Here is a 13,654-nt window from a genome sequence, read left to right on the forward strand (position 1 = left end):
TATTTATTTATTTATTTATTTATTTATTTATTTATTTAGAGGCTTCCTCCACACTTATATATAAAGATATACAACAAAATACATAAAAAAACATACAAGAATAAGTGTAGAGAGGGAAAGGCGAACGGACACGAGGTCCCGGCGAGGCCTGCCCCGACACTACGGATACTTTAACACTTATCGATAAAATATGAAAACACAGAGACTAATCTAACAGCAACTCAGCCTAAAGGAGAGGCATTTAGGGCAGATGTTTTCCATGTACGGACCCGGTCGGGGTCAAAGTCAGAGTTTACTTTGTTGAAATATAGTGTTTTTACATGTTTCTTAAAAGATTCAATGGAAGGAGAAGATCTAATAGATTCGGGCAGACAAGCAGATTATTCCATAAGGGTATAATGCGGTTAAAATAGGAGTCCCTGAAAAGTGATGTACGGAAGAGATTATGGTGGAAGGTTAGTGTATCGGGGTTCTACTGTACTTAGTGCTAACAAAGCGGGGTGGAAATAAGAAAAACAGATAAAACGGAAAAGCTACGACTATCGCAGGAGTCAAATTTAGCTGCAAAGTTCAGTATACCGTAATTACGTCGCGGCGCTTACTTGACTTTTCATGTTCAGCCCGAGGCGCTTACTTTTTAAAAATCTGTTTTATCTCTAGACAAGAGTGCCTTTTTACAACATACAGGGAGTCAAAATCCCCCCAGAACCCTGATACAATTAGGCGATTATCCGGGGAGCCGCTTTTCCATTAGTAAAAAAAAGAGAACAAGGATAAAGCAAAAACTACAACTAGGAATGCTTAACACTTTAGGGTTCAACGGAGCGGTAGCTCCTTATAAAACTGCGGATTAATAACACCGTGTGCATATTTTAAGAGTGTTGAATTAGCTAAGTGTAGTGACCATAGTAAGGCTTTACTCAACATAAAAGAGTGCTTACAATAAAGCGAGCGAAAACAAAATGGCCGCTAGTCTAACTAACAAACTGCTGACCAAGCGCAGGCTCAGGCCACAGGAAGCCCAACAACAACAAATGTCATCATACAGGGCGCTAACAGTCAAAGAGCCATACAGGACGCTAACAGTCAAAGCGTGATGGCCGCCGGATCTCCCTGGTTGAGCGACGCAGTAGATTAGCAGGGCCTGACTCAACTTCTGCCACCAAATCAGGATCAGGAAGGTGGGTGGAGTCGTATGAGTAGGAGCTGCTTGCCCTTGGAATGCACCCTCTTGACTCGTCTGTGGGGAAGTGTTCTGGGGTGGGCATGGAGCGAGGTCCCTGAGAGAGACAGTTAATTCTCTTCCATCTGCTTACTGGATGTGTGCATATGTAGGGTTTCGCATCTTTCAGCTCAACCTGGTCGACAAGGGGGTCATTCTTGTTAGCACGCACAAATCGGCGAAGCAGTACTGGACCAGGTTATGGCAGCCAGGTATGTGCCGTGCGTGGAGCGGCGTTGGAAGTTGAAGAACCTCTCCTGTGGTGTTGTGTTGGTTGAAGTGCAAAGAAGAGAACGGATGGAGTGGAGAGCATCTGGAAGCATTTGTTCCCATTTAGTAACTGGTAGATTCGACGATTTGAGAGCAAGCTGTACTGCCTTGCAGATAATACCATTGTACCGCTCGACTTGACCATTTCCGATGGGGTGGTAGGGCGTGGTTCTGTTCGATACAATCCCTCGTGCTGATAGATACTCTTTTAACTCTTGTGAGATGAGTGAGGCACCCCAGCCCGAGTGGATATAGCTTGGTGTGCCGCAAAGAGTAACTATCTGTTCTAAGCACTTGATAACAGTGGAGGAGTGCATGTTCGGGCACGGGAACGCAAAAGGAAAGCGTGAGTACTCATCCACTGGTCAGTCATATCACTAAGTATTAGCCATTTTCAACGGCTGATTTGGGGAAGCCAAGTATTTTCGATTGAATGTGTTTTTTTAAATGATTAACATCTCACAATGAGTTCGGGCATGGATATATTATGTCGTATTTACACCTTTTTACGTAAACAGGTAAATATGTTTAAAATTAGCATGTTAAGTATTCCCTGCATTTCTTCATTCTGTTCTGTTAGGCCACAGTGTTAGTTCAGCGCGTTTTGTAAACAGGTATTTTATTAACTGCTTCCACGCCTCCTTCTCATCTAGTAAATGGAGTACGTCCGACAGTTCAATTAACTCCTAATGTCCTAGGACTCTCTCACGATATAATTCTAATATCTGTAATTTTGATTTTGACAATTGGCAACGTGTGAGATGAAAGATGGGACAGAAAAGCAACTGTTGGGAAGTTAGGATATAGCTGACTAGGTTAAGTCGGTGTTATCCGCTCAGAAAAAAAAAAAATTAAAATATATTTTGTCTGTTTTCTGTAAATTTTGCTATTAGCAAAGGCACAGCCAGTCATTACCCACCATGGATTCTTTTTTAACCTAAGTGGTTTGAGTGCGACTCTTGATGGGGTTCGCTCAGTTTCAATTATTACACCCACATCCTAAGCGGAAATATTTTTGATTCGCCTTCGCTAAGACATGTCTGTTATCTTCGACGCCAATAGGCCTAATCGTCATTAGTCGCTAGGCTTCTAAAAGTGCGCAGTTTTGTTAAACAGTAATAGACTCTTTCCGCATCATCTGCTCATTTTATCAGATCACTGGCAATATTAGTATTTCTAAATTTCAAGATGGCTAGAGGTAGCTCTTTCCAAGCTTTATTAAATCAAACGAACGGGACCAGCCCTTGTGCTATTTTTGCCAATGATTTTTTAAAGGATAGGGAATCTTTACACGAGTACCAAGCATTTGCCAGGAGGCACCCAGAGTTAGCCTCGTTCCTGGCAGCTGTCAACTTGTTTCTACCTGTGCCAACTATTGGCGGTAACCTGCTAGTCATACTGATAATCAGCCTGGCCCGTGAGCTCAGAGTCCCGTCTAACATCCTCCTGGTCACGCTCGCGGCGAGTGACACCCTTACTGGACTAGTTTCCCAGCCCGCACATGCAGTCACCATCATTCGCGCCCTGACTCAGCCTTACGGCAAACTGTGTCGGACAAACGCGAAGTTGTTTATAGACTTATGCTCTTATTTCACCCTCACTTCTGCTCTCACTTTGCTTTGCCTCATCACCATTGACAGATATATCTCCATCACTCGGCCGCTCCGCTACCACACTATCGTGACCATGGACAGGACTTACACCGCCATCAAGGTCTCGTTGCCTGGCTGTGCTTTTCTCACGTTATCCGAAGTGTTTCTCTCTCCTTTTGTCCCCGTCGTCGTAAGCGCCATTCAATCGATCTACCCTCTCGGTCTCTGCGTCGTCATGGTTTGTCTGCAAGTGCACCTCTATCGAATTTCCTCCAAGCACAGGGCCGCCATCCGAGCGGGGGAAAGGCGCTTCAACTTGATGTTTAATACCAGGCTAGAACGCAAGGCGTTAAAGACAGCACTCGTAGTTACAATGACTCTTATAGCATCCTTCGTCCCTATACTTGTGTTTCAACTTTACTTGCTCAAGTATACGTCCGCAGAAGACAACGAGATTAAGGTGACCCTAATGCCTTTCTTGGTGACACTGATACTAACAGCGCCGAGCCTGCATCCGTTTATATACTTCATGCGAAGCGTTAGAATGAGACAAGTCATGAAAAGAGTCATTACACGACATTTCCTCAACTGAACGATTTTCACCGTATTTAACCTTGATATATTGCGCTATAACGAACTTTGTGTTTTAAACACTGAACTGCGTCTTACAAATGATGGAGCTGGCGTCTGATATACGTTACTGCATTGATCCTCTGATAGACACCCTACGCCGCGGCGTCGACTTATCGCGCGCTTATGCGCACAATTCCAACAGGGTTCAACTCCGGGATCTAAAAAGAGCAAATCCGAATCCCCTTTTAAGACACTTTTTGGTTTGTCATGTACAGCCTTACAATGTGTTTTAAAATGTGATGGATGCGGGAACGAAAAACAGTTCGAGTGACCGGCAGCTCGAGTTATCCGACTCCAGTTACCGGGGGCTCGAGTTATCCGGCTATAGTTACCGGGGGCTCGAGTTATCTGAGCTCTAGTCACCGGGGGCCTAAGTTATCCGAGCTCTAGTCACCGGGGGCCTAAGTTATCCGAGCTCTAGTCACCGGGGGCTCTAGTTATCCGGCTCCAGTTACCGGGGGCTAGAGTTATCCGAGCTTTTGTCACCGGGGGCCCAAGTTATCCGAGTTTTAATTACCGGGGGCTCTAGTTATCCGGTTGCAGTTACCGGGGCCCAAGTTATCCGAGCTCTAGTCACCGGGGGCTCGAGTTATCGGAGTTTTAATTACCGGGGGCTCTAGTTATCCGGTTCCAGTTACCGGGGGCCCAAGTTATCCGAGCTTTTGTCACCGGGGGCCCAAGTTATCCGAGTTTTAATTACCGGGTAGTTTAAGTTATCCGACCCTAGCTACCGGAAGCTAGAGCCATCCGAGCTTTAGTTACCAGGAGCTCGGGTCATCCGGCTCTAGTTACCGGGGGCAAGAGTTACCCGGCTCTAGTTACCGGGGAGCTCAAATTATCCGGGTCTAATTACCGGGGAGCTCAAATTATCCGGCTCTAGTTGTCGGGGGCTCGGGTCATCCGGCTCTAGTGACCGGGGAGCTCGAGTTATCCGGCTCTAGATACCGGGGATTTCGAGATCTACAAATTTCGCATAAGTTAACGACAAATATATAAGTTAACGACATATATATATATATATATATAACATGGTTTATTTATATAATCACATACACATAATATTCTAAAATAAGGAGAGTGTATGCTACTCAACCCGAAGCTAAGTACAAAAACCTCGACAGATCATGCAATCGTGTCCGTTCAAAAATACAAGCCTTAGGTTTCTGAGTGTAATCCTGTTATTCATGCTTGCCGGGTTGAGAAGCACCAAACTCTCGTGGAATTTCTACCTTTGGCTACAAGAACCCGAAGAACCACAAGGCTAGACTATGTTCAACCTTAATGTGCACTCGTGACTAAACAGTGGGGTCTGCAAAATGGCGGAAATAGATAAATAAAAAAGTTGGAAAGTTTAAAGGATAGGAAAATTTGAATTGTACCACTGCGAAATGCGACGCACCAAGAGGATTTGTATACAGTGGAAAAATCATAGCCTTGGATCCTAGCCACCTAATACTGTCGACAGTTACAGTAAATGCATACAATATAAAGCAAGGCCATTCGTCATAATTAAGATTCAACGACTCAACTAATGCACGAGTGCAGTACAATTTCGGTAGGTTTAGGAAAAGAAAAAGTCAGAAAATTTGAGTATATGTTCAAAAGGGGTTGCAAATAAATAAGTTAACGTGCTGACTAATTTCAAGGGGACCCATAAGTATTATTTTATGTTAGTACTGTTCTTGGCGCACAGGCATGTGGGTAATCCATGATATCAGCTCTCTTCACTTGCTTCACAATTGGCACAAATGCCAAACTTGACAGAGCTACGCATGCTTATGTTTGACTACAACAAGCGAGGCAAAATTAAATAAAAACAAACAAATCCAGTACAAAATTCGCGAGAACGAAATAATAAATCCATAATACTCTACAGTAAAACCTAGGAAATCTTTATGCAAAGCTATATTACAAAATATTACAGAAAGGGAGAGACTTTCTGTAAACGTCTACTTTTGACGTTGCAATCAACACCCAGCTTTGGTGATGAACACTTGGCAGGCGGCCAAAAGGGGTGTGTGGATTATTCAGAGATCTGTGTCATACAGAGGACCCCCTGGATTTTGGTAGTGTCCTCCCGGTGGCTGATGACTCATGTTCGGGTCGCCATGGAAATCGTAATGGTGCCCGTAGTCGACTGGACCTTGCATATAGTCCATGCTCTCTTGGGGATAGGTGTACGCCCCGGGCATCTGGTACGTGTCCATGAGGTCACCCTCCATCTGAACAAAGACAGAAGGTTAGACACGTGATAAAAAAAAAAAAAAAATATGGTTAGACACGTGATCAAACAACCAGATATGGTTAGACAATTGATCAATCGTGACATATTTACAAATGACTTATTTTTTTTAGTTTTTTTCTTTATATTTTCTATTCAATTCAATTACACATTGTGTAAACTTCCGTGGAATTGTAAAGCTTAGTAAAAATGCTATATCAATTTTTTTGTCATTATTCTAAAAGGAAAGGGCGTAACGGCTTTTACCGAGAAAAACTAACTAAAAAATGTTTCTAATGGCACAAATGGGCTGTGTTGGCACTAATATGCATAATATGCGTACAGTAAAACACATGAAAAAAAAAAAAACTCTAACCACCAAACCTCAAAGGCACACAACTCTTGTCAGTTGACGTGAATGTTGCTAAGATTGCGAATAACACTGATATATATATATATATATATAACTTTCTAGAATTTGACTTTTTAATTTTGAAATAGCGTACATTCTGACCTTGAAAATCAAACCAAGAAAAAAAAAAAACACCACCGACTAGTTACATAAGCACTGTCTTCTAGACACCCTGCACGTGTTTTTGCTGGTTCGAAAACACGTGTAGACGGCCAAGGCCACGAACTCATTAGCATATCTTTCAGCTCTAGAGCAATCTGGAGACGCGTGCTCGTTTTCGCGTCACGCGCGCCGTGAACGTGACAAAGTTCGGCGTTTAGTCAAACTTGAAAGAAATAGCTAGAATTTTTGTGGCGGCGGCGATCGAAAGCCGCGTCCGACGTCACTTCCCGTTTTTGGTTTAACACAGGTGTCCGGTACTTACAGCTGTTCGTTTAGGAATAAAACAAGTTGAAACAGACATTTTACTTTAGGCAGTCGTTTGAGTCGCATTAGTTACTTCTCGTAACATAGCAAAAAGGTTACGGCAAGTATTGTAAAGAAAGGAATTCTCAAAATTGCCCAAGAGACACCCAGACACGCTAAAGCGCACGCGTGATTGACGGGCTCACCTCCTGCCAAGGGGCATCTTCCCGGAAGAGCGAGCTGGTCAACTCTACGGACAGCCGTTTCTTGTAGTCTTGAGACTTATCTTCGGACATCCGGAAGAGCACTGCTGCGGCGTAGGCGGCGATCCCCTCGTTTCGGGAATGTAGTAGGTCGGTCAATGGTTGTGTGGCGTTCTCGGCTTCAATGGCTTCTGCTCCCTCTTTGTCCTGGGCTAGCTCGCACAGGACCCCCGCTGCGACTCGCTGGATGTTCTCGTTCGGGGAGTAGAGAAGCTGAAAAGGAAAGCAAGGACTTGATTTATAAATGGCGATAGGAAAAAGGTATTCATGCTTATTTGAAATATCTCAAACAACTACTAATACAACATTCATGAAAAAAAAAACGCACATAAAACTGTTTTGAAGAGTATTATTTGGAACATACACCGCCTGTCGAATTACCGCAAATCAACAGCTAGCCAATTATAGTGTATTGCTTTAGCAGTAGTTATCAGTACAACAAAAGTAGCTGTGAATTATGTACCTGTACAAAAAGCGAGATACAATGCAGACTTCTGATAACAGCTCTGTTGTGTGCTTCACGTGCGAGAATGTGCAACGCGCCGACGGTCCCCTCTACGATATCATCCATGCGCACGCCATCAATGACCACGTTGTGTCCAGGTCGGCGCTGCATGTCCTGATTTGCACGCATCAGTAGCTGTACCAAGCGGGGTAGACCTCCGTGCTCACGGATAGGGGCGTGGTTAGCCGGGCACAGGGCAAGATTGCGCATCAAGCCAATGACAGCTTTGATGAGGGGCCATCTGGCAGGGGGGTGGAGCAGCTTCACCAGCACTGGCAAACCGTAGTGGATGCGCACAGCATTCTGGGCAGCTTCTGCATCGGCGTGACGGCTGGTCAGATGACGTAAAGCACACACCTAACAGACAAACCATTTTTTAATTAGATATCAGTGACATCACACGTAAAGCACACACCTAAAATAAACCATTTTTTAATTAGATATCAGTGACATCACACGTTAAGCACACACCTAAAATAAACCATTTTTTAATAAGATATCAGTGACATGGGTTCCTTGGTGAGTACACTTAAGAGTACCACCTATAGTTATAAGCATTTTGAAAGAATTCTCATTATAAATTTTGGCGAAAGGTGGGTGAAACCCAACAGTTTCTATAATTTTTACAATATTGGTGAAAAGAGTTCTGAACTCGTCTAAAACAGTATGAAATATCTGAACAACTGGCCACAAACATATACTACTCGTTCACCTGATGTAAGACCAATTTTAAAAAATGTATACTCACTGCAGGTTCTGTGATCTCCTCCCTGTCCCCAGCCTGGAGGCAGGTCCGGACCAGGGCCTCGATGCCTCCAAACCTGCACACAAGCTGCTTGTTACGAGGGTTGTTGCAAGTCAGGTTGGAGAGGATGCCGGCTGCACATGTCACCACCTGAATGTCATTTGACGACAAAAGCTGAACAAGCATCTGGAGGAGATTGTCAAGGCCGTCTTCTTTGGTGGCTGCATCAGAGAGGTTGCGCAGGGTCCACAGGCAGTTTTGAACCAAGCGGTTGCTCTGGTGACCAAGGTGCATAGCCAACGCTTGCATACCGCCAGCCTAAAAGTCAAAATTGTTGACTTGTGTTACTTCATATACAGACTCTTAGAAGGAAAAAAGAAATAACCGAGCATTTGATACACATACACAGGGTATAATTTTCATCCTAATTATAAAGTATTAACAGGCACTTGATTAACAGGAAATTGACAAAATACCTCGACTATTGCCATCTTGTTATCAGTGTCCACAGAAAGAACCTTGAGCACACGGCTAGTAGTGAACAGCAGCTTCTCGTATGTGTAGGTCTTCATGATACGCACAAGCTCTGCAGGACCCCCCGATGCCAGAATGATGAGTTTACTTTCCTGGTTTCCATAGGCCAGGACATGTAGACAGTCTAGAATTAGAATAAACAAAATATGACTTTTGATAAAGCAGTAATGAACATGAGGTTGCATATTTCCTACAATGTGACAGTTTTAGCCAATAAATTTTCAGTAGTGTTTTCACTAGTTAACTACCTGTTACAATAGCCAGGAACTTCACATTGCCGCGGCCCAATAGGGCAACCATCTTCTGCAAACCCCCAGCAAGCCGAACAGCCATCTTTGCTCCCTCTTGGTGAAGCAGTAGATTGTGAAGTGTTGTGATTGCGTAAAACACCACAGCCTCAACCTGAGACCCAAGCAGCTTAACCAGGGCAGGTATGCCACCAGACTTGAAGATCGATAAGAGACCTTGTCGATGGTGTGAGAGATTATGCAGTGTCCCCGCAGCGCAGCGTGTTGTCTCCACATCGGACATGTTGTTGAGAGCTCGCACCAAGGCTGCCACCATCTGAGGAGAGTTCATGATTGCATGGCGACTTGCATCTTTCCTGGACAGCTGATGAACCATCATAGCAGCCTGACCAACTACAACCTAATAAAAAATATAGATAAGACAAACTGGTGAGAAAGGGACGTTTTGGGACATTTTGTTCTTGCAGTGTTTTGCTTTGACAACGGGCCTTTGCTAGAAATGTAATTGAACTCCAACATGGCAATGCAGACCACCTAGTTTATTTACATACGTAGACTTGTAGTCATACCATATTGCAGTGTTAAGAAACCAACAATCAATTACCTGGTCATCATCATTAAGCAACTTTGCCAACTCTGGGATAGCACGTGTAGCAAGGTCAGCGTCATCCTACAGAAGTTGTAATATTGAGATTTCAATGTTTAGTTCTGGATAAGAAATAATAACAACCAAATTGAGGGCCTGTTAGCAGGGATGTAGGCCATCCTACCCACCTAGCTTTAAGAATGAAAATTGATTTCTAAGGTAATTGATAACTATTTCCTATTATTGCTGTTTAACAAGACATCAACAGCCTGGTGCTAGCCCTCTACAAGTGGGTGGCCAACAGATTTTGTTCCTAAGTATTAAAATAACTCTGGGGAGGAGGTGATATTATTCTTTGACAGAACTCCAGCATGGTTGGCCTTTAATATGCCACTAATTTTCTAACCAAACTGTACCTCTATCACTACAAGCATCAAGTAAGAATTTGGAAAAAAAATTACCTGATAGTTGATCAAGTTAACAACAGCTTGTTTCAGCATCAAGGATGGCTCAGCAAGCCTTTGAACAGCAGTAGATGAAGTGCTGTCGAACTGAGTTGAAGGGATCTGGGCCCCTTCTTCAAGTGTCTCAGGGAACATGGCTTGTCGAATTCGCTGGCTGTAGCCGAAACAAAATTACATATTATAAGAAAGCCTTTCAAGTCAACAGGAATAAAACCATACCACAACATGATCAAATGTTGTTGTATGCTTATTTTGCTTACCTTCTAGTTGAGACAAATTGCTCATTCATTGCCTGCATTTCATGATCGTTAAAGCTCTGTTCCCATTCAAAGGACATGTGAGTCGTTTTCATGTAGTCGTCATCCTCGTCACCCTTGACAGAGTGAGCAGTGGTGGTAGCCCCAGACATGATGCCAGAGTCATGATACGTTTGGTGCCACATGGCTGTCTGCGCATCTTTATTCATGTCCCGCCCCTGCTGCATCCCTATACCGTGTGTCTCCATGGTAACTGGCAAAGAAATAGCCAAATTCAATATCAGGTTTATTTCTCTGTTTCGTTTTATACTTAGCTTCATAAACAGTTTTGCTTCTCTCCAACTATCATATAGGAAACTAGAGTGCTTGGGTAAATTTTAATTAAATTTTTCCTTGGGCAAACTATGTATGGTATCGGATACCAATAAGGACAATCTTTCAGTTCTACAATAAATCTTAAAAATAAATGAACATACAACTGGACTGAGGTCTTCCACTATGTGAACACTGGCAATGACATGACCCCTAACAGCTTAACGGATAGAGTAAAGCATACTTCAAATGTTCTGGCGAACACATATGCTATTCTAAGATCTTTGAGTATTTGGCTGTGCGTTTATATGAATTCAGCAGAACAAAAAAGTTATGTAACACCGAATATGAAAAAGACTACAACTGACCAGGAGTTTAAAAATGTCTAAATCGACGCTTAGATGTGGTAGAAAATGAGAAATGCTGCGAATTCCACAATTTTTTAAAGCACCTTTGACTAAATTCAAAATGTAGCCAACAGGCAAAGATACAGGTTTGTAAATGTGATTATCATAACTTTCCTTTTCTCAGGGCTAATAAAGTACAACACTTTTTTGGTCATCTAAAGCTGTGAAAAAAATATTTCGACTACTAAACCAGGAAAATCGACAAAACAAAATAACATACCTTTTTTTCTTCGACTTTAAATCCAACTTCAATATGTGTAGATTTGATCTAGAGCGGAGAGAAGAAACCATTTGAGTGTCAGTGACTTCGGAAAACTCTAATCGAACATTATCCCATTTACGGCCACAATTAACAATTATTTTATCAAAGAATTCCAGTTGTCCTTACCTTAGGGTACCATCTACGACCCCTTTCGCTCCTGCAGAGTAATATAATAACAGTTGAAATGTTAGCGAGAAACTCAACATATGTATATCCTCGCATACGTGACATATCGAAGTCGACTTTTCCTGTTTTTGAATCTGTATTCGCGGAAGCAAGGTTAGAAAGGACTCCTTGTCCATGCAACCAAAAGAAAAAATTCCAAATTTATAAAAAGGATTGGCCATTGGAGAGACAGGATCATCTAAATTAACAATTCGAACTGTAACCAACAAACGTAAGACATTATGAGCGGAAATGTGTGTTGCACGTTTCTTTAAAAAAAGACAACAGTTTTAATGGAGCCTTTATACTGACTTTGCTCGAAGGGTTCATTTTATTTTGATGTTAAAATGGATTATGTGTTTTAAAATATTTGACTGGAAATGTTGTTAAGCAAATCAGCGATTAATACAGCACTATAGTCATAGTATGAAGAATGAAAAAGTATTATTGATGGTTGAGGATAACATACATAACTCACTTAGATGAAGCTAGGAAAGCTGCACTGAATACCTCAGAGTTCGTCTTACACAAATCAGTGATAACGTTTAAATATGACGATTAAAGTACTGGGCTTTTTTGGCTATAATTCAAAGTGTAGTTCCAGTGGTTTGATTTTCAGTGGATCACAGAATAAAACTCGGTTGGCCGCCATTTTGGATATGAGTCAAAGCGAAGAGATCAAGTATTGCCTTCGCATTGGCCGAGAATTCAAGCAAACAAGAAGTACATAAAACATCAAAATGGACGTACTACCATAGACGAAAAAAAGAATTGTAGAATGTTTAACTTGAAAAGCGATATTTGCGTATGAATAACATGTAACTCCGAACAACTTCTATAGAAAATCTGATTTGAAACTGAATCTCGGCACCGTGCTACAACTAAGTTAATGTTATATCCAAAAGCAATGCGGTGATACTAGTTTTTAAGGTTACCTAATAAATGCTCGATTTTCCAAGGTAGCATTAAGATTTTGATAACAGTTAGACATGGACTGATACTAGTACTTTAGCTTTACCGAACAGGGACGCGAATTCAATAAGCTCGAAGTTCGGAATGTTGACTGGATCCCAGCGGTGGGGCGTCTCGTATTTGCAAAACTTGAGCTACACGGAGCTCCATTTGAATATTCTAGCTAATCACATAGCTTATATAGCTAACAAGGCATCGCATTCCTGCGTAAATATGCGAGAAAGTAAGGCACGAAGGCCTCGCCTGACCGAAATAATAGGCGAGCTTGGGTCCCGACTCACAAAAACATTTGCTTATAAACGTCGATTTCCATTGTTCATACGACTTCGAAATAACTCAAAACCTCCACGGCCATTCTTTAAGCACTACAACACTAAAACAAACTAAACAATGCGCTTCAAGGATACGCATAGACACCAGACTTTTACGGTTAGATATCTAATAAATCATTTCATCGAGTTTTTTTCTCTAAAACTTCGAATTTCTCACGGGGTTCGAACTTTGGGTAATGGCGCCCCTGAAATCGAGCATAACGAAGTACGATCTACAAACGCCATTATTCTCTTCAATAATTGCACCCGAACTTACCTTAAACAATCCCTCTAACACAACTTATTTCTCGGTGTATTCCCCAATATTTCAATTCGAATCAGCCAAATCTGACGAATTCCAAACACAGTTTGTTAAGGGTTTGGTTGGAGACTGGTTTTGGAGCGTGGGGTCTGCGAGCGCTTTTACGAGCTGTCAATCAAATGAAAATATGCTCGCATCACGCACCACTGAGGCGAGGCGGCAGATAACAACAAATGCAGAAATCTCGAGACAAGGACTCGGATTCCTCACATTTTGATAACATTTACTAAAATAAAGCAGATGTTTAATCGAAGTAAAACCAAGGAATATACCTAGCCATTTTTGTACTATTAATAATTGAATTTCTGCCAGAGGGGGGACGGGGTGACGTGTAATATGTTATCCGACCGAGAACGCGTAATGAGTGAAATATTTGACAGCTTTCAAAGTATTATTCCCTAGAGACCTTGAATGCCCCACCTTCCGCGACAAGACCACTTGTCTCTGGAACAACACAGCACTGTCACACATCTTTTGGTTTGAGTGGGCGATTACTGAGCCCGCGATTCGAAGCACGTTCAAAATAGTAAGAAAACATGTCACATA

The 13,654-nt window shown here is 42.3% G+C and overlaps 3 protein-coding genes across 4 annotated transcripts; 1 reads left to right on the plus strand and 2 right to left on the minus strand.

Moving 5' to 3' along the window:
- Nucleotides 1-1,383: 1,383 nt before the first annotated feature.
- LOC125560931 lies at nucleotides 1,384-1,809 on the minus strand. The gene has a single exon (XM_048723375.1). It carries the CDS (start codon nucleotides 1,807-1,809, stop codon nucleotides 1,384-1,386), a length of 426 nt encoding a protein of 141 aa, XP_048579332.1.
- A 703-nt stretch (nucleotides 1,810-2,512) lies between these two features.
- Nucleotides 2,513-3,676, plus strand: LOC125560932 (adrenocorticotropic hormone receptor-like). Its single transcript, XM_048723376.1, has one exon. It carries the CDS (start codon nucleotides 2,681-2,683, stop codon nucleotides 3,674-3,676), a length of 996 nt encoding a protein of 331 aa, XP_048579333.1. The 5' UTR covers nucleotides 2,513-2,680.
- Nucleotides 3,677-4,733: 1,057 nt separating this feature from the next.
- LOC5525231 (catenin beta) lies at nucleotides 4,734-13,220 on the minus strand. Of its 2 annotated transcripts, none has more exons than XM_001647467.3 (12): nucleotides 13,064-13,220; nucleotides 11,465-11,495; nucleotides 11,297-11,344; nucleotides 10,361-10,610; nucleotides 10,098-10,254; nucleotides 9,655-9,720; nucleotides 9,051-9,450; nucleotides 8,745-8,926; nucleotides 8,272-8,586; nucleotides 7,482-7,880; nucleotides 6,962-7,231; nucleotides 4,734-5,939 (listed from the first exon to the last, which is right to left on the minus strand). In XM_001647467.3, the coding sequence occupies exons 4-12, from the start codon at nucleotides 10,603-10,605 to the stop codon at nucleotides 5,745-5,747; spliced, it is 2,229 nt and encodes a 742-aa protein (XP_001647517.3). In that variant the 5' UTR covers nucleotides 10,606-10,610; nucleotides 11,297-11,344; nucleotides 11,465-11,495; nucleotides 13,064-13,220; the 3' UTR covers nucleotides 4,734-5,744. The 2 variants fall into 2 exon arrangements, with proteins under 2 accessions (XP_001647517.3, XP_032231529.2); XM_032375638.2 differs by lacking the exon at nucleotides 13,064-13,220 and adding an exon at nucleotides 12,522-12,656.
- Nucleotides 13,221-13,654: the final 434 nt, after the last annotated feature.

This window comes from Nematostella vectensis, chromosome 2 (genome assembly GCF_932526225.1).
Source record: "Nematostella vectensis chromosome 2, jaNemVect1.1, whole genome shotgun sequence".
Classification (NCBI taxonomy): Eukaryota; Metazoa; Cnidaria; class Anthozoa; order Actiniaria; family Edwardsiidae; genus Nematostella; species Nematostella vectensis.